The sequence below is a fragment of the Grammomys surdaster genome, unplaced genomic scaffold (assembly GCF_004785775.1).
Source record: "Grammomys surdaster isolate TR1022 unplaced genomic scaffold, NIH_TR_1.0 251, whole genome shotgun sequence".
Lineage (NCBI taxonomy): Eukaryota > Metazoa > Chordata > Mammalia > Rodentia > Muridae > Grammomys > Grammomys surdaster.
In genome coordinates this window covers 2,360,843-2,383,877 of record NW_021604692.1, presented here as the reverse complement: position 1 = coordinate 2,383,877, position 23,035 = coordinate 2,360,843, and the positions used below count along the sequence as shown (strand labels likewise).

Sequence of the window (23,035 nt, the reverse complement as noted above, 5' to 3'; positions counted from 1 at the left end):
CTGACTTCCCCTCCTTGAGAGTCCAGGCCACTCACTCACAAGTGAGGAAAGATACCTGATAACGTCAAAGGTAATGAGTGAGCTCAGCAGAATGAGCCAATTTGTTCAACAGAAGGCACCAGGGACTAGCTACTTCCTACATGAGTTCCCCAGATCGCTAACAGCACTAAAGTTCTTGTCAGAACTTTGGGCCCCACCTCTACCCTCCTGAGTCAGGAACTCTGGGGGGGAGGGGGATGTGGCTCAACAGTCTGCTCTAGCAAGCCTTCCTGGAGGCTCCAGCACATACTGAAGTTAGTCAATCGATGCTAGAAGCTGAACAGATGGGCAACATATTGGGAGAAGGTATGTGGAGCACCAACATCAAACAAGGGAGTCGGATCTACAATGGGAGTACTAGTTTTGCAAATGAATGTTTAAAAAACAAAACAAAACGTGGGAAACCCAATGGAAGTGAGCAAACAGTCCAAAGGAGCAGTTCACACATAGCAGGGGAAGCCCAAGGTCCAGTCCGCACGGGAGCAGGCTCCAGATCCCAGGATTAGGCTGGAAGTACTTAGGAGATGCTCACCCGGAGTTCATGATTCTCTGCATCCCATGAACCAGGCAGCAGCAGCTCTCATCTTTGATCCTAGAACTTAGGAGGACCAGAAGTTTGAAAGCAGCCTGGGTTAGAAGAGACAGTGTCGCAACAATAACAATAACAACAACTACAACAACAAAAACAACTACAATAACAACAGAGATCTCACAATAAACACAGAATTGCAAGAATGTGTGGTATATGTGTATTTGTCTGGTGTGTGTGTGTGTGTGTGTGTGTGTGTGTATTTTTTGAGACCAAGTCCTGCTCGGTTACTACATCCAAACTGACGACCACGACTAGAGACAGGCTTTATAGAAAATGTACAAGACAACAGCATTACTCGAAAGCTGTAGATGGGCCATTCTAGAAGGGGTCTGTGAACTTTAAACACATGTGTCTGGGGTCTACTAATTCCATTCCTGGCAGAGCCCAAAGGACTCTTCACGTGGGTCCACAAGGGCTAGCGACAAAGGTGTTCATCTCAGCAGTGTTTGTGGTAAGGGGGAGTTGAAAGCAAACTGGGCTTCGGATTGGGGTCGGATGAATAGAGGGAATGCTAAATGCTTCAGAGAGCTGGTGGCTGTTGAATGCATTGAGCTAGGTTTCCTCACAGTAATATGGCTAAGTCTTAAAAGTGTTACAGAGTGATCCAGCCATGATGCAGCATACCTGTAATCAAGCACTCAAGTGCTGAGGCAGGAGGATCTTGAATTGGGTGTAGCCTGTTATATAACAAGATGGTCACATCAAAAATAAGAACAAAACATGATGCCACACCACTGACCACCTCAGATAGGAAAGCATCAAATGTTATGAAAGGAAGAAAAAGAAGGAGAAGAAGAAGGAGGAGGAGGAGGAGAAGGAGAAGGAGAAGGAGAAGGAGAAGGAGGAGGAGGAGAAGGAGAAGAAGGAGGAGGAGGAGAAGGAGAAGGAGAAGAAGAAGGAGAAGAAGAAGAAGAGCCCATTCCAATACCACTTATGCTGTGTTCATGTGCACATGGCATTGCATTGTGTGTGTATGTGCATGTGTGTGTGGGGGGGAAAGGCTGCATGCATGTGGAGGTCAGAGGTTAGTTTTCTTAGATCTCTCTGTACCTTACCTGTTAAGACACGGTCTCTCTTTTTTAGTTAAAATTACTATTATTAACATATGTGTCTGTGTATGTGCAGGGTGGTGGCGATGCCACCGTGCTCATGTGTGTGGGTCAGAGGACAGCACTATGAGTTGCTTTTCTCCTTCCACCTTTATATGGGTCCGGGGACTTGAATTCAGGTGGCCAGGCTCATGCAGCAAGTGCTTTACAAGCTGAGCCATCTCCCCGGGCTGAGGGTCCCTCATTCATGCTTACTGTTAGCTGGTCACGCTCTCCGTACCCCGCACCCTAGCTAGTGTTCCAGACATATGACCACACTGGCTTTTTACATGGGTACTAGGGACTTGAACTCAGGCCACCATGCTTGAGTGGTAGGTACTTTTCCCACTCACTGAACTATCTTGCAGCCTAGTATCGTGCATTTTAAGTAGACAAGTTTTGGTATGTTGGGGCTAGGGGTCATGGTGTGGAGAAGAGTCTGTAGACAAGCAAGGAATGAAGCAGAACATCAGGGGAACCTTGATGGACCAGTGACTAGGGGATGGTCATCTGCCACGGTCCCAGTGGGAATCTGGAACTCTAAGTCCCAGTGATCACATGATTTGAAAATGTTTGGCTGTGGAAGGCTTAGCAAGGTTTTGCAGACACATTTGGTCTCTTCTAGAGGTCACTGGCCTCTTCTCAAGGCTCACTGTCCTCCCGAGGCTGTGCCAAGTGTTGGCCTCAGTGACCTCCATAGCTTATGCTCTGCCTGCATAGCTCTTTGAGTAGCCCCAGGCTGTCTGTCTGCAGAGTCCTGCCTGTGCTTTGTTTGGGGCTTGGGCACAGAGCCAGACTATAAGACCACTGTGAAAGCCAGTTCTGTTTCCTCTCAAGCTGTAAACTCCTCTAGTCTTTATAACATCTCAATCTACATACTGCTCCAGGAACGACAGGTACATTGAGTCAGAAAACAATCCAAGCGGAGAGAAACAGTATTTATTGAGCATTTACAACATGCTAGGTCCAACGCTAAGGTCTTGCCCTCCATTCTTCCCGATGACCACCTGTGAGGAAGGGCGGAGCTGAAATTATCATAGAGATGTGGAAATTGGTATCGATATCCAAGGACCTGGCGATCCCTCATATCCATTCCCTTAAAAACAAACAAACAAATCCCCCCAAAGAGAGAAGTCTCTGGGTTCTGGAAATGTTTCTGGTTTGGGGTTGGGCAGGGTTGCAGAAAGTGGGGCGTGAATTGGAAATCTTTTCTGTCGGCCAGTAGGTGGAGCGATTCTTTAACTTGAAGAACACTCTAGAGTCTGGCTCTCCCGCCCTCTGCAGGATTTTCTCGGTATTGCAGGGACTGAAGCCCTGCGAACCCACTTGCAGTGAAAGAAGGCACAGATGGGAACCCAGGAGCCTAGGCACCTTGGGGATGGTGTCATATGGGCAAGTGTGCCGCGGAGCTACAGGTAGTTGTCTTCAACCTGGTCGCCCCCGCTTGGGGAGACATCTTCGTAGACGTCGTCGTCGTCGGGGGCCAGTGCCTCGATGTCATGCGTGATATCGGCCAGCAGCTGGTGGAAGGTCTGCACCTCGGGCCTCTGGGCCGCCCCGTCGTAACTGCGCACGGCAGAGGCAGACGTGGAGCTCATGCTGCGTTTGATGCGGCCGAAGCTGTCGGTGAGGATTCCGCCCTCGCGGATACCCATACTCTCCAGGAAGCCCTCGAAGTAGCCGATGTCCTGATCTGGGATGAAGGGCCGCATCCCTAGAGGGGAAGGGCAAGGTGACTCCAGCATCCAGCGAGTCTGCTATGGAATGCTTTCTCTGGAAGTCTAAGTTCAAGTCCCATCTCTGGCGGTGTGGCTTTACCCAAGATTTTTTTTTTTTAACCTCTCAAAACAGCAGATGATACAAGACTACCCACCTGTTTGCTAGCTTAGTATATTCTTAAGGATATACTCCCGTTTACCTTAGTTAAATAGCTACTCAGTCCTCACTTTTCTCACCTGGACAGCAGATCTGTGTGCCTGATTTGGTGCCACTGTACTAACTTACTTCCCACGCTGAGCCCCGTTATCATTAGATTTACTTGCGTCCCTTTATGGGTCTTTGACATTCTTACTTTAATTTGCTACTCTGAGCTTCGGCCTCTCCACATGCAAGTGGGGACGAGACGGCACTATTTACTTCTCAGGAGTGGGGACAGTCTATGAGCATGCTTGGATCATGACAACTGCAAAAACATACATGCTTCTGTGCTATCAGTGCTATTCCTGTGGTACTTAGCAACCCTCTTCAGTGGTGTGTGTGATATCACACCCTGACCAGCTTTGCTACCCTAGGGCTTTGCTCACACCAGCTGTTTCCTGGCAATTTCTTTCCCTTTTCTGCATTCTTTCTTGCTCTCCTTCTCAGGTCCAGGTTCTTAAAATCTTGTGCCTTAAGGGTTCAAAGAACAAAGTGGTCCCAAGTGGTGCCTGGCTGGGGATGACTGGAGCCAAGGGGGAGCCAGCTTACCAATGAGAAGGAACTTCCGACGGTCCCCATAGAGTTTCTGGAGGCCTGCACAGTAGTCCTGGATAGGCAGCCCCAGGCGATAGTCTCGTAGCAGTAACGCAAACTGCTGGATCTCAGGAGGACCCAACTTACTCCGCAGCTGTGGGAGTAAGGGTACCCTTGGAGACCAGATCCAGACTGCAACAATGCCTGACTTCTGCTAAAAATGCTGAGTTTCTTTCTGGCAGCCTGTCAGGCCCGGCCTGCCCGAAAAATCTTCTATTGTCCACTGGAGGGGACAACATCTGCTCTTTTGCATCTCGGAATGGTATGGTGGTTTGTATATGCCTGGCTCAGGGAGTGACACTATTTGGAGGTGTGGCCTTGTTGGAGTAGGTGTGTTACTGTAGGCGTGGGCTTTAAGACCCTCATCCTAGCTGCCTGGAAGTCAGTATTCTGCTAGCAGCCTTCAGATGAAGATGTAGAATTCTTGGCTCCTCCTGTACCATGCCTGCCTGGATGCTGCCATGTTCCCACCTTGATGATAATGGACTGAACCTCTGAACCTGTAAGCCAGCCCCAATTACGTGTTCTCCTTATAAGAGTTGCCTTGGTCATAGTGTCTGTCACAGCAGTAAAACCCTAACTAAGACAAATGAGATATGGGTCCAGCTTCCTGAGCCCCAGTCCTTTGGTGGCCTCCTCTGTGGTGGCAGGAGGTCATTATCTCTCTGACTCTTGCTTTCCTCCTCTGTACTTGGGGTGAGGAAGGAGCCTCTCTCTTGAGGTTGCTGAAGAGATGAAAGACAAGATGCAGGAGAGGCGCTCAGAACATTTAGTGCAGACTGACGCCAGTCAAGGCTTCTCTAAGCTGGCCTCTCCTAATTGCACCTCCTTCCCTGGCCTCTGAGCAGTGCTTGCTTGAGTCAAGCCATGCTCTGCTTGCTGCAGACCTCTGCCGCCCACTCATGCTCACCGTGACCATGTAATCCTGTAGCTGCTCGAAGGCCCAGCTGCTGTGGTCGATACTGCTGCAGCGGGAGCCGTGGAAAGATGGCGTGGATGCACCACTGTAGGACGCTTCAAATGTGTCCTGGGAGCCATTGCTGCAGAGAAAAGAGGAAAGTAGCCTCACCAACCTCTGTTCCTTTCCCTAAGTAGGCTAAAGGTGGCTGGGCCGATATACCCTATCCTTGTCTTGCCCATCAAAGCCCAGAAACCTTTCAACACCCTCCTGTTCTCTGCACTCTGGTCTCCCTTCCTTACCCCAGCCCCTGGGCCTTTGCACATGCTGTTCCCTCTGCCTGGAATTCTCACTTCTCCACTGTCTTTCTCATGTATGGTGTCACAGCCACAGGACTCCCTACCTGGTTATTCTGAATTCTTGCTGTTCCCTCTGCATGGAATAACCTGTCCTTTTTATCGTTAGCTCAACTGTTATCAGGAAGCCCTCCTGGTTCCTAGATAAGGTAGAGTCCCCTTTCTGACTCTCCCATAGCCCAGGAAGCTTCTTCTCAGTGTGGTATCATCACTGCTGGCTGCCACCTGTGCTGAATCATGTGGCCCTTCCTTTCTTCTTGTTGAGTTCTTTTTGTTTGTTTGTTTTTTGTTTTTGTTTTTTTTTTCATTTGTTTTTTTGTTGAGTTCTTTTTATAAACTAGGCTGTCCAGCTCATTGTGGAAGGTTTTGTTTTTGACAGGGTCTTGTATATACTAGAATGGCCTTAAACTCTTTATATAGTGGAAATTAGCCTTAAACTTTCGATCCTTCTGCTTCTAACCTCCCAAAGGCTGGGGTTGTAGGCATGAACCACCAAGCCAGGTTTATGCAGTGACAGGGGTTGGAATTAAAGCCTCTGATATCTTAGCCAATCACTCTCTCATCTCTGGATCTCTTTATTAACTGCTTTTAAAATAAGATGACCACACTGAGCTTGGGCTTTGACCTTTTGACACTCTGGCTTCCGCCTCTGGCAGGCTGGGACCACAGACCCAGCAAGGGTGGAGACTCCTGAGTTCACATTCTTTTGGTCACGGGCCAGGGCTATGCCGTTCACTGTGTTTGACCCTTGGGATGCTAAACTTTGTTTCCCTAGTCTTCTGCATTGGTAAAATGGGATGATGAAGACTGGTGTCACTGTGGAAATGACAGGAACTAACATTTGTAAAGCAATTCAGACTATAGACCCCGTGTAACAGATAACTAGCCACATAGCAACTAACAAAAGCCATTAATGTACAATGCAAGCACATGGCACGCTCAGCAAATGTGTCATTAGTGTCATTTTGCTCTCCTCAGCCAAATCAGGTTGGTTATGGAATGGTTTGTGCACACATGGGTTCAGGAAGCCAAATGTAGTGCCAATATTAACATTAGTGAGTAGGGCACAGGCCACTGGCAGGGGCCACTACTTGCCAACACCAGAATCCTTACAGGAACAGGATATCTTAATACCATAGGTCTACCAAGGGCTTTATTGGATTTAAACTGAAAATCCCATATCTTGGGAAACTCTTCAGTCCTGAGAAAACTGGGATGGGCAATGTTTCTAACAGAATTCTTATAAAAAAAATTTTCAGGCAGGTTTTATATATCCCAGGTTTGTCATGAGCTCATTATGTGGACAAGGGTGAACTTCTGGTCCTCTTGCTTTTACCTTCTGAGTGCAGAGATGACAGGTGTGTATCAGGGTCTGCAGTGCTGGGGATCGAACCAGGGCTTTGTGCGTGGCCAGGGACGACCTCTACCAGTGGAACCGCATCCGCAGCCTCTCAAATGCTGTTTTAGTCTACATATTCCTAGCCTTGCTTGCAGCTAGTTCTGACCAAGCAGCCAAATTTTGACTTCTAAAGTGTAAGCTTGATGGTGTGTGTGTGCATGTGTGTGGGTACACACACATGTGCTGTAGGGTTGGAACCCAGGGCTTTTCTTATCGTGAGCATTCATGGTGATTCTATGGTATTCCCTGGTCTCCATCCTCTCTAAAGTCTTTCAAGAGGCCATTGGTGTGCTGCTGCATGGTTGGACCATGAGGTCACCCTGACGATGGTGAAGATGAAGCTGTGACAGGAAGAGAGGCCCAAGGTCCGTAGGACCAGGAGGTCCCAAACACTTGTATTTTGCATAAGAAGGCAAGATAACCAATTCTGTCTTTGTAAACCTACCCTCCCCCGGATTTTCTATTATACCAACATAGCTTCGAGCATTAGGTGTGACTTTGGACTCTGCAGACCACTAAACCTAGGAGACTTGAAGATCTCTGTAGTCTCAGGTCTCTAGGTCTCCCAGGGTTTAGCCTGGAGCTCTGTTTACTTCCCATCCTCAACACAAATCAAGCTCGGGTCCCTGTCCCCCATGTGCTCTAGAGGAGTTTGGGTGGGGTTGGGGAGGGAAATGTGGCATCCCAGACAAAGCTGATACTCACAAGGAGCTGCAGCAGCTCAGGTCGGCATCGTAGGCAAACGTCCCATCTGTGTGGCAGCTCTCACCTGAGACCAGCAGACGGAAGAACTGTCAGAGATGTCATGCAGGCACCAATATCTCAGGCTCCCTGAACCCCGACCTTGGCAGCACCCTGGGTCTAGTTCTGGTCCAGCCCTGATACATAGCTAGCCTCAGGCAACTGACCTCCCCAATTCTTGCCTTCCCCAGTGCCCAGGTCCATAGCATCTGCCTATCTGATGGACACAGGGAATGACAAATGAGAACCAGTGGGAGAGTGCTAATAAATGCGTGTCTAGATGAGACAGGAAGATGTTGCAAGGAGGAAGAGGGTCAGAAGCTTGAAAGGAAAGCAGTATCACTTGTGGAGAATGTGGCTCCTCCTCAGCCTGGTCCCTCATCTGCCCCGGCAGGACCTTCTCGTGTCAGCTCAGTGGGGGTCATTCTGTCATCTCAGAGGCAAGTTCCTCATTACAGGTTCTCATAACACCATGGTTAGACATTTATCTCTGTGACTATTTATTCCATGCAAGTTGCAAGAAGGCAAGGCCGTGCCTCAGTTTGTCCACCGTCACGATATCTCACAGATTACAGCTGGGCCCGAGGCAGTAAGCACTCAGTTGATATTGGTTGAATGAATGGACTCTCTCATTCGGTTGCCTAGCATCCTGGTGGAGCCAACACGTCTCCAGTAGAGGCTTCCCAACAGCCACAGCTCCTGTGGGCAGCAAGGTCTACAGGAGGCCAGTGCCTCAGCTGCTGGAGCTGCACAAGCTTTGGAACTAGACACACTAGGTTTGGATTCTGACTCTGACCTACTGTGTGACCTGTGACTATTTATTGACTACTCTGAGCCTCAGTGGTTATTATCTGTAAAACTGGAGTCACGGGGCCTTGGAGAGGCTCCTCTGCCCCTTGCCCCCTTTTCTCTATGTAGCCCTGGCTAGACGGGAACTTGCAGTGGACCGGGCTGCCATTGACCTCAGAAATCTTTCTGCCTCTGCTTCCCAAGTGCTAAGCTGAAAGATGTGTATCACCACCGTGCTTAGAGCTTTCTTCCTTTTTTTAAAGATAAGGTTTCTCCATTGTAGCTCAGACTGACCTTAAACTTAGAGCCTTCAGCCTCAGCGTTCCAAAAGCTCAGAACTATTAAGATTGAGTTTGCATATGCCATGGTGCCCATGTGGAAGTTGGAGGAAAACTTTTGAAACTCAGTATCTCCTTCCACCCTGTGAGTCCCAAGGACTGAGCTCAGGTTGTCAAGGTTGGCAGCAGGCACCTTTCCCCGCTGAGCCAGCTCACCAGCCCAGGGACTGAGAAGTTTTCATTTATCTGAAGATTACCTCTCTAGCATCTGTGGAGTGTCCACTCCTGTACCAAGTGAACGAGACAGATAGGATGGCATAAAGACTCAAGAAGACTTGGCACCTGGCTATTGTGCTTTGCACATAAGTGGCACTCAATAAATGTCCCTATTAGTCCCACTTGAATTCCAACCCTTGATTGCATACATGGACTAATCTGGAAATGCCTGCCCTAGGAATCTCATGGGGTAAGATGGCTCAGTTAGCCGACAGTACACACGATGAACTTTCTGCAAAGCAGGGACACCCAAAACAAGAGAGAATTTCAAGTGCCTAAGCTCAAACTCATCCCAAGCTTGACAATCTGGTCATCTCTGAAGAGGACATCAAGAAGAATGACATTCTATCAAGTGGACCCCTAGGACCGGGATCCAGCTCAGATCAGGGTCCAACTCCTATAGGCCTTCATCAGCCCTGACTGTCAGGACATCCAGCCTCTCCCAGTGCTTTGTGGGAGCTTGGATACGCACTGCAGCTGGAGAGCCACGGCCGCTTTGGTGTGGATCTGTAGTGGTAGCCAGCCCGGTCTACACACTCGATGCTCTGGTCCCCGTAGATGATCTGGAAGACTTGACAGATGAGCGCACAGGACTCCTCAGCAGCATCCTGGTCCAGGGGAAGGAAGAGATCTCAGGCTCTTACCCACCCCCAGGGCACTCCTATGACCTCAGATGCAGTGTGAGCCAGTGCTGACACGCACATCTTAAGCCAATTTCAAAGTCATTTCCCCTCAAAATTATATGGCTCCTCTCTTGTTCTTATGACCCTTTTATAGAATCTAGAGGTAACTCAAAATCCTCTGCTGTGAAAGTACATTCCAGGTTTCCAGGGGATTCATGGCCTATCATGAAATTTATCCAGCATAAGGGCTCGTTTAACTAAATGTACAGGCACAGAAGCTGAAGCCCAGTGTGGAGATGGGAGCAGTAGGAGGAGGGACACTTCAGAGAATCAAAATTGTAGGCTCAGTGCTGTCATTACTACTACTGGACATAGGATATGGCTATGAGCTGCCCAATGCCCAATGCAATGGTGGAAGCAAAACAATAATAGTGTCCCTGGTGGAAGGAAGAGGGGCTTGGCCAGAGCTTTGGAGACTGCACATTTGAGGAGGAATCCACTCTTCAAGCGAGAGACACAGAAAGCAGTAACATTGACAAAGGCCATGCTTATGAAGATCCTGCCTTTGGCACCTCTAAAAATCCTGAGGTAAACGTTAAACTGTAACTCAGGGTGGGTATCTGTGTCATCGCAGGTACCACTATTTAAACCAGGATCAAACCTTACCCTGGAGTAGACAGGGCAGAGAGGATCCTCATGTTATAGCTGAATGCTCAGAGGCTTAATGGAGTTGTGTGATCTGTCTGGATTCACCACAGGCCCAAGGCTGTAATTGTAATGCTGGCGTTGGGGGGTTTAACTCTGATCATTGTGTGTGAGATCACTTTGCCTCTGACAGGAGGCCAGAGGCTCAGACACTTGGAAAGCAACTCATTTACTTATTCATTCTACCACCAGGCCAGGACCAACAAAACCCCGGAGCTAAGTGGGAGAGCCAAGGCACAGTGTCGCCTGTCCGGTTTTCCGGCCCTTGGATCTATCCTCGCTTCAGTTTAAACAATACAAACTAATTTTTCCTGTTGAAACTGGGTCTCTTCCTCCATCCCCTGACACACAACTCACTCACCTCTACCAGAGCCAGCACAACCCTCGTGATCCTAGCTTTTCTGCACACCTGGGTGCCCCTTTTCATTTCCTCATCGTCCTGGTCAAGTTTCCAGGATGAGGCTGTGTTGGATGAGGCAGGGGAGTACAGAGTGTAAGGAAGGGCTGAGCCAGTTGGGTGGGGCATGGCAACGTTATCCATGCAGAGAGACCATGGAGCTAGGTATGGACAGTGAACAGTATGGACATAAGGTTTGATTATATTTAAAAATAAGAACAATGAATTTATTGACAGAGTAGACTGAGAGAGAGAGAGAGAGAGAGAGAGAGAGAGAGACAGAGAGAGAGAGACAGAGAGAGAAAGAGGGAGGGGGAGAGACAGACACCAAGGACCACTGCAAGGTTTCAGCCTGAGTCACCAAGGCTGGAGCTGCCGTTCAATGAAACATGCAGATGAAGACACTTCAGGTTTGAGAGGAGGCTGGGGGCTCAGCTTGGAACAAATTCATTCATAATGAGAAGAAGACCCTGGAAAAGACAGGAGGAGCAGAGATTTGGTTAGAGGTGGAATTCAGAGTGTTCTCCGGATTTTAGAAGGCAGCAGAGTAGAAGTCACCTAGAGACAAGTGTGGATAAAGGAGAAAAGACTGAGGATAATGTCTGGACCACCCCGACTTTAAGAGGCTAGAAAGAAAGGAAGTACCAGCTTCTAAGAAGGAACACAGGGTGAGAGTGGGGGAACAGGAAAGGAGGGCTGGATGGTATCTCAGGGTGGGGTTGTAAGCCACTGAGCTGTATTTCCTTGGATTGACCGCCTCTCCCTGTAGACAGGCACACTCATTCTTCAGAAAGAGCCCTGGAACCCAGAGCAGAGGAAACGCTGGGAAGGCTCAAGGCTTGAGAGTACTGGCTAGACTGGGTGCTCCTTAAGGGAGGATGCCAAACGGCCTGCTCTTCTTGCCCACAGCACCTACCAATGTGGGGCACACAGCTGGCACTCAATAAATACCATCAAGCCAGGCATGGAGGTGTGGACCTTTACTCCCAGCACTCAGGAGGCAGAGGCAGGTGGATCTCTGAGTTGGCAGCCAGCCTGATCTACAGAGTGAGTTCCAGGACAGCCAGGACTACACAGAGGAACCCTATTTCGAAAGACTACAACAAAAACAACTATATTATCATATCAAGTGAGTGAGGACAAGGGTGAATGAGGACAGGAAGGTGATAGGCAGGTAGGACAGGCAAGAATGATGGCAAAGCTTTTTCTTTAGTTGGTTACCAAGAGAAAGGCTTTGAACTTTCTGGGTTTGAATCTTGAAGCCACCTGCTTTCCGCAGGACTTCTAGTTACCAAAACTTTGAGCCTGCTTCCCTTCCTAAGGAATGGGACTAGATGTCATATTCGCCCTAGGGGCTGCTGTGGGGATTAAATGTTAATGTTGTCCTCTGTCTGTCTAGGGTCGGGGCTTCACATGTGGTGTGATTAGTGTGATAGTGACTGTCACGGCGGCGGTGGTGCCAACACTGCCTGGCGCTCACCCTGTTTGCCACAGCCAGGATGACCAGGTTGCAGTAGGCGTCGGGGCTGTGGTTCTGGGGGTCCAGTGGGTTGGGGCCGGGGTGGCGTCGCTCCCAGCTGCCGCCGACGCCGCCACTCGCCTGCCGCCGCTCCCAGCTGCCACCCGGCTTGCCCGCGCCGCCGCCCGCGTGCCGCCGCTCCCAGCTGCCGCTGAACGTCTGTCGCCGCTCCCAGCTACCCGACGCCCTCACTCCCGCGCGCTGCCGCTCCAGGCTGCCGCCGCCTCCTGCCGCCCGGGCCTCGGCGCCCGCGCCCCCGCCCCACGCCACGCGCCAGTCCAGGCTGCAGATGGTGTGGCGTCGCTCGGCTGTGCCCACCCGTCGTTTCTCGGGCACGGCGCCTGGAGGGCCGGAATCCCGACCCGTTGAACCTCCGGGGCTGCCGTCCATGCCTGCCGGCACCGGGTCCACGCCCAGACCTAGGGAAGGACGGGGTTTTGGAGTTCAGCAGCAGGAGATCGCGGCTTTCAGGGGCCACTCGGAGGGCTACCTCGCAGCTCCGAGGTTCCTTGAGCTAAGGCCCCGCCCAGCACTAAGCTCCCTCGTGGTTTTGCTAGCTCTAGCTCCTACCCTAAGCCTATGACTCCGCCTCCGGCTTTGGCTCCGCCCCAGACCTCCAGATGGCAGCCACAGAGTTTCCACCCTCCCCAACACACCCTAAAGAGCTTCTCAAACTTGCTTTCTGGGTTGAGAGTGGTAGTCAACTTGTCCCCTTTCTCCGTACCCTTCATTTGAACGGTGACCTTGGTCTAAGCATTCCACCTTCGAGTAGGACTTTCCCTGCTATCTTTAGTCCCGGCTCCAGATTGCTGACCTGAAACCTCCCACAAGACCCGATTCCTCCCCTAGCCAGGGCGCCCCCTACTGTTAGATCAAAGTCAAGCAGTTATGTCTTTTAATCCTACCCCCTTCAATGTTGAATTCTACTAAGGTTGAACTCTTGACTCCAACATCTCTGCCTTATCCAACCTTCTCTATCTGGTCAGGATGCCTACTCCTCATCTTAACCCCCCGGCTCTCTGGTCTTACCTGTGGTTTCTTCTGCCTGCCCTTAGTCTTAGAATAGTGCGCTCAGGTTTTCTTCCATCCCTTTTCCAGCCTCGGATCCCTTCCCTGGTGCCTACATGCAATGATCCTAGCACTGCAGGTTGGCCTCCCACCCGGTCTCCCCAGCACCGCACCGGTCTTAAGCACTAGCAGATGCAGAGCATCGTCCTGCAGGTAGGAGGCAGCAGCAATCTCGTGCGTGGGGATGCGCAGGATGAGCTCCTCGTTGTCGCGCCAGGTGAGCAGCAGGCAGCGTGCAGACAGGCTCAGGATGCTGTCCTGCTCCGGTGTGGTCTTCAGAGGCAACTCCTTCAGCTGCTGCGGGGTGGGTCGGATCACCTGAATCCCCCGAGAATTCGGTGTAGGAGAGGGGAAAGGGAGAGAGACCCCGTCCTCCTCCCTTCCCAGGGCCTTACCCTGGCGGTGTCCAGCAGCTGCAGGAGCTCATCTCGGCTGGAGGGGTTCAGTGAGGAAGTCACCCAGGTGAGGTGACCCAGAAACTGGATGAGAAATGGGAGATTCTAGCCTCCAAGTTAATGCAGGACAGGCTGAAATACTCACATTAATAATAACCTGTATGATGGATAATTTTGCTTGTCAACTTGTCAGACCCAAGTAGCTGGCACCTCGGTGAAGGATTCTCTTGATTGGATGATCATTTGAAGTGAGAGGCCCACTTTAAATCTGAGCCACACATTCTGGTGGCAGCCACTTAGAGGGACATGGAAGAAGGAAGCTTTCACCTTTTGCCTACTTTCTCTCGATCTTACTGCAAATTTGTCTGTTCTGCTGCTGAGGCTTTCCTTCAATGGTGTTACATCCTAATTCTTCCGGATTTCCACAAAGACTGAAGACCAGCTGAGACATAGTCTCACAGACTGAACAATTATCAGATTCTTAACCTTTCTGTTTAAAGACTGCCTATATTGGACTGGCTGGACCACAGCCTGTAAGCCTCTCATCCCCCTCCATCAGTTCTGTCCCCTTAAAGAACCCTGACACCCTGACTAACACCTCTCTCTCTCTCTCTCTCTCTCTCTCTCTCTCATATATATATATCCCCGGTGTGATCTTCAGAGGCAACTTCTTGAGCTGCTGTGGGGTGGGTCAGATCACCTGAGTTCTGGGAAATTTGGGATAGGAGAGGGAAGTGTATACTTTCCCATCCACTCACGTTTACTTTAAGGATTAAAAGGCTCAGAGTGGTATAGTTAACTAAAAACCTGGCTCAGGATTATAGCTAGAAAGAGTATGGCTGGGCAAGTTGTGGTAGAGCATGCTTGTAATCCAGCACTTGGGAGGTGGAAGCACGGAGTTTAGAGTCCAGAGTCAGCCATGGGAGTGGTGATGGTATCAAAGAACTCCTTGAATCCCACCACTCGAGAGGTGGAGGCAGGTAAATCTGAGTTTGAGGCCAGCTTGGTCTACAGAGTGAGTTCCAGGACAGCCAGGGCTACACAGAGAAACCTGTACTGGAAGTTGGGGTGCTTAGACCAAGGTCACCGTTCAAGCAAACAAGCAGACAAAGAGTCCAAGGCTTCATAGCAAATTCAAGACCTCCCTGGGCTACATCAGACTCTTGTGAAGTAGGGAGGAAGCTTGAATGCCTGCGCCAGAGCCCACATTTCCAGCAGTTAGCTTATACACACTAACACATGGCCGCCTCATTGTATGGGGCTCTCCAGGAAAGTAAAGGTCACTAATATAGTGCTTCCCTCCCCCACCCCACAGCCATGTTGAAGATCAGATTTAGAGCCTCTTTGCATGCTAGTTCAGACTCTATCATTGTGTGTGTGTGTGTGTGTGTGTGTGTGTATGTGTGTGTGTGTTCCTGTGAGCGCAGGCATATGCCATAGCACCTGTGTGGCAGTCAGGGGTGAGCTCCTGCCTTCCGCATTGCCTGAGCCAGAGCCTCTTGTCTGTACTTCACATGCCAGACTCAGGCTCCTGAGTTTCCAGGGCTTCTCCCATCCCCACCTCCCATCTCCATACCGCAGGGTTTTCAGGACCACGGGAGCATGCTTTGCATATGCCTGGCTTTACAAGGGTTTGGGGGCGGGCTGGAGATATGGCTCAGAGGTTAAGAGCACTGACTGCTCTTCCAGAGGTCCTGAGTTCAAATCCCAGCAACCACATGGTGGCTCACAACCATCCGTAATGAGATTTGATGCCCTCTTCTGGTGTGTCTGAAGACAGCTACAGTGTACTCATAAATAAAATAAATAAATCTTTCTTAAAAAAAAAACTTTAAAAAAAAAAAAAAAACCAAGGGTTTGGGGGATAGAAACTGTGGTCCTCAAATTTACCAGCGAGTACTTTATCCATCAAACCATTCCCCTCTCCACGCCTGCCCCAGGCCAGGCTCTACTATTAAAACGTGAAGGATCCCCGGGACTTTCCGTGCCCAGTGCCTCTCCCCACCTCATGCCTTATTAATCCTTTTAACAACCTCACTGCAGATTAAATGGAAAGAAGCATTGAATTGACACATCATTAGAAAAAAGACATTCTCAATCAATATACGAGTGCTCATGCATTCTCAGTTATAACAACATTATCATTTAATTGTTATTCAGTATGAGAATTAACTTTTTATTGCTTTAATTGCAAGATTCTGGGTGAATTCACCACTCACATCTTTTTATTCTGTAAACTTTCAGCCCTTGGGTTTTAAACACATTCTTTTTCTAGCTTTTCTTTATTTATAGAGTTGCCAGATAAAATACAAGATGTCAGTTAAACAACAATTTTGTTTTTAGGATTTTTTTTGATACCTATTTAGCTCTATTTAACATGCGGAGCATATTTATGCTAAAGAAATAATCACTGCTGATCTGCAATTCAAATCTGACCAAGTAGCCTGTTTGTTCAATACCTTAATCTCACCTCACACCAATCTTTGGCTGATGAAGATCTGGTAACCTACCCAATGCTCCTTCACGGTGGTTCTAAAATAGAAGTAAAGCTTTTGAGAAGTAAGAGAGTCCATTATGGTGTCTACCTATCTCCACCCTCCATGCCCTAGACCTGCCTCCTGTGCTGGATGTGCAGCCTGGGGCCTCCAGAATGCCAGGATGCTGGGTGAGTGCTCTAGCACCAAGCCACAAGCCCAGCATCTTGCTTGCTCTTAACTTGGACACTGAATAAACAGGAAGCCTTCAGACAGAAGTCTCATGAGTAGGTTGAGGTTTTGGGAACACAGCACAGTTCCCCCACTTGGTCTCCTGTGGAGGTGGCTTCTGAGCCCCATGTTGGGGCAGAAATTTTGGAGCCCACTGAGTGGGTGTCACTCTCCTGCTGAGGGTCTGCAGCCTGTAGCAGTAAGGTAGGAGGCTTCCCTCACATGACACAAGGTGTAGCTGAGCTTGGTGTGCCTCCAAGCCCACCCCGACCCTTTGTCCCACTCACCTTGACCTCTTTCTCCAGGTAATCACACAGCAGGATGTGGGGGTCAATGAGGTAGTCTGGAGGATAAAGAGGCATAGAGTGCAGGGGCCTGCGACTGACATTGTTTCTGAAGGCAGCCTGGCGCGCAGCCTTGGGGAACACCAGCCTTCGGATGGGGGACACAAAGCCCTGGTGGAGACAGGAAAGTCCCAATAACTACAGCACTGGCTTTATGAGTTCAGTTTTACTTCCACAACCTAAGTCAATCCTCCTAAAAACTGTGGGAGGTGCAGCCCTGTGCACTCCCCTTTCTCAGATGGAGAAGCAAAGAAGCTCCAGACTGAGAGCTAGAAAGAACAGCAGCAGGTGGGGTGTCCCAGTCCCCAACCTGCATTTAAGTACCCAGGGAGGGTGAACGCCTGCCAGCCAGATTCAAAGAATGGCCAAGGCCTGGGGCTAAGTGGAGGATGCCTGGGCATGAAGCTATGGCCTGTTTGTGAGTTAGAAATACACAATAAATAAATGTAAGTATAATCCAGAGACACCGATATAAAAACACCCAGGATGGATCAAGAGAATTTGAGAGAAATGCTGTTTCCTGGATCTCATCCTAGACCAATGGAATCTGAAGCCCTGGAGGCAGCAATTGAGTGGCTCCCATCCCCTATGACATTCTAGAACTGCTTTGGCAGTTTCTAAAGCAAACCATAAATTCTGGTGGCACGTGTGGCATGCTACTTAGCTTTGTGGAAAAACAGGAACAAACAAGATGGGCTGTCATCTAGGAGAGCATCTGTCAAGTGGACCTCACTGGGTGATTCTAGCACTCAGGAGGCTGAGGTAGGAGAATTGCTGTGGGTTTGAGGCCAGCCTGAGCTACATAGTGAGTTTTCAAGATCAGCCTGGGTTACCTGGTGAGACCTTGTCCCCTAAATAAACACATAGACCCATAAGAGTGTGTGCATGTCTGCCCCAGTGAGTCACATGGGGCACATATACCTCTGAGCTGTATGCCTCCAGCCCTCTTTGCACTTAAAATTCTTTCTTTTCTTTCTTTTTTTTTTTATTTTGGTTTTTCGAGACAGGGTTTCTCTGTGTAGCCCTGGCTGTCCTGGAACTCACTCTGTAGACCAGGCTGGCCTCGAACTCAGAAATCCGCCTGCCTCTGCTTCCCAAGTGCTGGGATTAAAGGCGTGCGCCACCACCGCCCGGCGCACTTAAAATTCTTATCATCAGTTTGCCGTTTAGGGTATCAACCTGGGACCTAGCATGCTAGATAAGTGTTCAGCCAAGGAATGACACCCACCCAGCCCACATTTTTTTTTAAAAATGTTTTCCCCCTTCCCTTCTCTCTCTTGCTTCAGCCCCACACGCTCCTGGCCCCTGCTTACTCCTATGAGAGCATCAGATCTCACTACAGATGGTTGTAAGCCACCATGTGGTTGCTGGGATTTGAACTCATGACCTCCGGTAGAGCAGTCAGTGCTCTTAACCACTGAGCTATCTCACCAGCTACCCTACCCGGCCCACTTTTAAAATTTTGAGACAGGTTCTTAATAAATTACCCACACTAACTTTAAACTTGTAATCCTCCTGCCTCAGCCTCCAGAATAGGCCTGTACTAGACTCATGTGAGTACCTAATAAAACATTCTGAATCCCATTTCTTGGGCAGAGAGAGCTCTGTGTGGTTGAGGGTACAATGGGAGCTAGGTTAGTACTAAGTGGGAAAACCTCTCAAATTCAGAAAAGGAGGAAGGCGGAGAGAGGACTTGGGATGGCTTAAGCTGAGGTCTCAGGAGTGAGGTTTTTGCACAAAAGTGGGGAGGGCAGGTGTAGCTTGGGAGGCAGCAGGCAGGGAATAGGTGGGAGGCCCCAGCCTGGATTGGGCAATCTGCCAACCTATAATCACCTTGGCTGGGTGAGCAGGGAAGGAAGGTCTGAGTGTCTGTCTGTCCCTTTCTCTGAGAGGCTGCAGGAAGCTACCATCAGAATGTCTAAGAAGCAGATTTCCCAGGAAGACCCTGTCTGTCTCTCAGTACAAGTGTGACAGAGGCCACTAAGACTGAATTTTAGGCTGATTTCTATCTTCACCTGGAGCTGACCCTGTACCACAATTCTCCATAACCAAGTCCCACCGGGAGAGAGCTGGTCTCCCAGGAGTACTGACGCACAGGCTTACAGAGGGACAAGCCACAGTCAGAGACAGCAAGACCAGCTAACACCAGAGATAACCAGATGACAAGAGGCAAGGGCAAGAACACAAGCAACAGAAACTAAGGCTACTTGGCATCATCAGAATCCAGTTCTCCCACCATAGCAAGTCCTGGATACCCCATCACAACAGAAAAGCAAGAATCTGATGTAAAATCACATCTCATGATGATGATAGAGGACTTTAAGAAGGACATAAATAACTCCCTTAAAGAAATACAGGAGAACACAGATAAACAGGTAGAAGCCCTTAAAAAGGAAACACAAAAATCTCTGAAAGAATTACAGGAAAACACAACCAAACAGGTGAAGGAATTGAACAAAACCATCCAGGATCTAAAAATGGAAATAGAAACAATAAAGAAATCACAAAGGGAGACAACCCTGGAGATAGAAAAGCTAGGAAAGAGATTAGGAGTCATAGATGCAAGCATCACCAACAGAATACAAGAGAGAAGAAAGAATACCAGGTGCAGAAGATACTATAGAAAGCATTTACACAACAGTCAAAGAAAATGCAAAATGCCAGGCAGCTTTTGTGGAAATTTATAAGCCTGAGTGGTCATGGACCTTGTAATTAGGTAGCCTTGGCAGATAATACCAGCTTAGATGGGGACAAGCGAGTCATAGGCAGAGTCATAGTGACCTGTCCCCTGAACCTTCACCCAGCCGATACCCGGTTCTGAAGATATCTGTATTCCCCCTGAACACCCACACTTCAGTGTCATTCCCTTCCCCACGTCCTGCCTTTCTGTGTTTATACCCCTGGGTGAATTAATTATGATTTGAGAAAATAAATAAATAAATAAAACTCATCACCAATTCCAAAAAAATAATAATAATTTATGAAAGCTTATTAATCTTTGAATAAAATAATTTTCAATAAAAAAAATGTAAAATGCAAAAAGCTCCTAACCCAAAACATCCAGGAAATCCAAGACACAATGAGAAGACAAAACCTAAGGATAATAGGTATAGAAGAGAAGGAAGATTCCCAACTTAAAGGGCCAGTGAATATCTTCAACAAAATTAGAGAAGAAAACTTCCCTAACCTAAAGAAAGAGATGCCCATAAACATACAAGAAGCCTACAGCACTCCAAATAGATTGGACCAGAAAAGAAATTCCTCCTGTCACATAATAGTCAAAACACCAAATGCACAAAACAAAGAAAGAATATTAAAAGCAATAAGGGAAAAAGGTCAAGTAACATATAAAGACAGACCTATCAGAATTATACCAGACTTCTCAACAGAGACTATAAAAGCTAGAAGATCCTGGGCAGATGTCACACAGACCCTAAGAGAACACAAATGCCAGCCCAGGCTACTATACCCAGCAAAACTCTCAATTACCATAGATGGAGAAACCAAGATATTCCATGACAAAACCAAGTTTACACAATATCTTTCCACAAATCCAGCCCTACAAAGAATAATAGATGGAAAACTCCAACACAAGGAGGGAAACTACACCCTAAAAAAAAAGCAAGAAAGTTATCTTCTTTCAACAAACCTAAAAGAAGATAGCCAGACAAACATAATTCCACCTCTAACAACAAAAATAACAGGAAGCAATAATCTCTTAACATATCTCTTAACATCAATGGATTCAATTCCCCAATAAAAAGACATAGACTAACAGACTGGATATGTAAACAGGACCCAGCATTTTGCTGCATACAGGAAATGCACCTCAGTGAAGATCAAAAACTCAGGTGACAGCAGACGCTGGCAAGGATGTGGAGAAAGAGGATCACTCCTCCATTGCTGGTGGGATTGCAAGCTGGTACAACCACTCTGGAAATCAATTTGGCAGTTCCTCAGAAAACTGAACATAGTACTACTTGAGGACCCATTATACCACTCCTGGGCATGTACCCAAAAGATGCTCCAACATATAACAAGGACACATGCTCCACTATGTTCATAGCAGCCTTATTTATAATAGCCAGAAACAACCCAGATGTCCCTCAACAGAAGAATGGATACAGAAAATGTGGTACATTTACACAATGAAGTATAATTACTCAACTACTAAAAACAATGACTTCATGAAATTTGCAGGCAAATGGATGGATCCAGAAAATATCATCCTGAGTGAGGAAACTCAGTCACAAAAGAACACACATGGTATGTGTTCACTGATAAGTGGATATTAGGCAAAGATTGTGGAATACCCACGATACAACTCATGGACCACATGAAGCTCAAGAGGAAGGAAGACCAAAGAGTGGATGCTTCAGTCCTACTTAGAAGGAGGAACAAAATAATCAAGGAAGTAGAGGGTGGGAGGGACTTGGGAGGAAAAGAAAGGGGGAGGGGGAAAAGAGGAGAAAAATCAGGTACAGAAGGAGATGTTCAGGGTCAAGAAATTGAACAGAGGTGTGTAGCAAGGGGGGATGGGGAACTAGGGGTAGCAACCAGAAAGTCCCAGATGCCAGGAAAACAAGAGACTCTTAGGACCCCACGGGGGTGACATTAGCTGAAATAACCCACAAAGGGGAGGGAGAACCTGTCCAGACCATATCCAGAGGTAAGGCATGGCCCAGTTGAGGGATGGGGCCACCCATTCATCTCCAAAATTGTAACCCAGAATTGCTCCTGTCTAAAGGAAATACAGAGACAATGTGTGGAGCAGAGACTGAAGGAAAGGCCATCCAGAGACTGCCCCACTTGGGGACCCATCCCGCATGCAGACACCAAACCCAGACACTATTGCGGATGCCAAGAAGTGCTTGCTGACAGGAGCCTAATACAGTTGTCTCCTGAGAGGCTCTGCCAGATCCTGACCAACACAGATGCAGATGCTTGCAGCCAACCAATGGATTGAGCACAAGGACCCCAGTGGAGGAGATTGGGGAAGGACTGAAGGAGCTGAAGGGGCCTTATCTGGTGTCAATGGGAGGGGAGGCCCTTGGTCCTGTGAAGGCTTGATGCTCCAGTGTAGAGGAATGCTAGTTCCATAAGGTGGGAGTGAGTGGGTGGGTGGGTGGGTGAGTGGGGAAGCACCCTTATAGAAGCAGGGGGGGAATGAAATAGGGGGCTTGCAAGGGGGAAACCAGAAAGGTTATAACATTGAAATGTAAATAAATAAAGTATCCATTTTTTTAAAAAAAAAAGAACTAAGAAAAAAAAAACAAAAGACTGAAACTTAGACGGAAACCCAGTTGTCTGGCTGTCGGGGACAGAAAGAAACTTCCTTCCAAAGGAGAAGGAAGCCCCCCCCCCCCCCACTCTGTGTGCTGTTTGCTAACTCCATGTCCCTCACCTCTCTACTCCACCTGCAGAGACATTTCTCAAGCCTGGCCCTCTGGAACTCCCACTTACCTTCTTCCCTTTCTTGGCTTCGTATTCCATGGTGAAGCTGCTCCTCGGCTCCTGCCATCCCCCTCTGCCCCCTCCAGACCCCCCTCCATTTCCTTTGTTCTTTTTCCTGCCTGGTCGGAAACTCCACCAGTACCAGAGTTCCTGCCCCTCCCATCTGACGGTGGGGGTGGGGGCAGATAGAGAGCACTGCCTCTGAACTCTGTAACTGAAGGGGTGGGAGCCAAACATGGCGTCCAAGGGGCTTGGCCCTTGAAGCAAACTGAGGAAGGGTCTCCTGAGTTGGAGATCACATTTGGGTCATTCCCTATGTCTGCCACCAACTTTGCTGGATGACTTTGGGCAAGGTAAGACAGTAAAAGCCTCTTTCAAAGCCTGCTGCCTGTTTCTTTGTGTACACCAGGAGAAACCCCAGTCTTTCTCTGAGAAATGAATGAGAAAGTGGGTGGAAAGTGCTTCAGACTATGTCCAGGCAAATTAGGTAGTAATAATAATAATAATAATAATCATAATAATAAATCCTTACTTTTAAGAGATGGTATATGTATGAGGGCCTCTGGGACTGCCTGCCTGCTACTTACTTAACCACATGTGCCTCAGTTTCCAGATTCATCCTGACCTCATAGTAGTTTGACTAGGATACACTTAGGAGAGCTCCTGGAACATATGAAGTGCTCAACACATAGTAACTATTAGAACTGCTCAGTAGTAGAGCACTTACCTAGCAGCCTGCAGGCCCAGGGTTCTATCCTTAGCACTGCAAAGGAATAAATAAAAAAACAAATCCTATTTCCTTATCTGTGGCTCCTGGGCTGCCTGTCTTTTTGGCATATTTTATCTCCCTTACTCCTC

At 48.5% G+C, this 23,035-nt stretch overlaps 1 protein-coding gene across 2 annotated transcripts; it reads right to left on the bottom strand.

Moving 5' to 3' along the window:
- Positions 1–2,641: 2,641 nt before the first annotated feature.
- Ccm2l (CCM2 like scaffold protein) lies at positions 2,642–22,247 on the bottom strand. 2 transcript variants are annotated; one of them, XM_028775005.1, is made up of 10 exons: positions 22,187–22,247; positions 16,667–16,834; positions 13,675–13,758; positions 13,393–13,576; positions 12,173–12,630; positions 9,440–9,575; positions 7,589–7,652; positions 5,141–5,270; positions 4,186–4,324; positions 2,642–3,433 (listed from the first exon to the last, which is right to left on the bottom strand). In XM_028775005.1, exons 1-10 carry the CDS (start codon positions 22,214–22,216, stop codon positions 3,129–3,131), a joined length of 1,698 nt encoding a protein of 565 aa, XP_028630838.1. In that variant the 5' UTR covers positions 22,217–22,247; the 3' UTR covers positions 2,642–3,128. The 2 variants fall into 2 exon arrangements, with proteins under 2 accessions (XP_028630838.1, XP_028630839.1); XM_028775006.1 differs by lacking the exon at positions 7,589–7,652 and having other exon boundaries at positions 3,198–3,433.
- Positions 22,248–23,035: the final 788 nt, after the last annotated feature.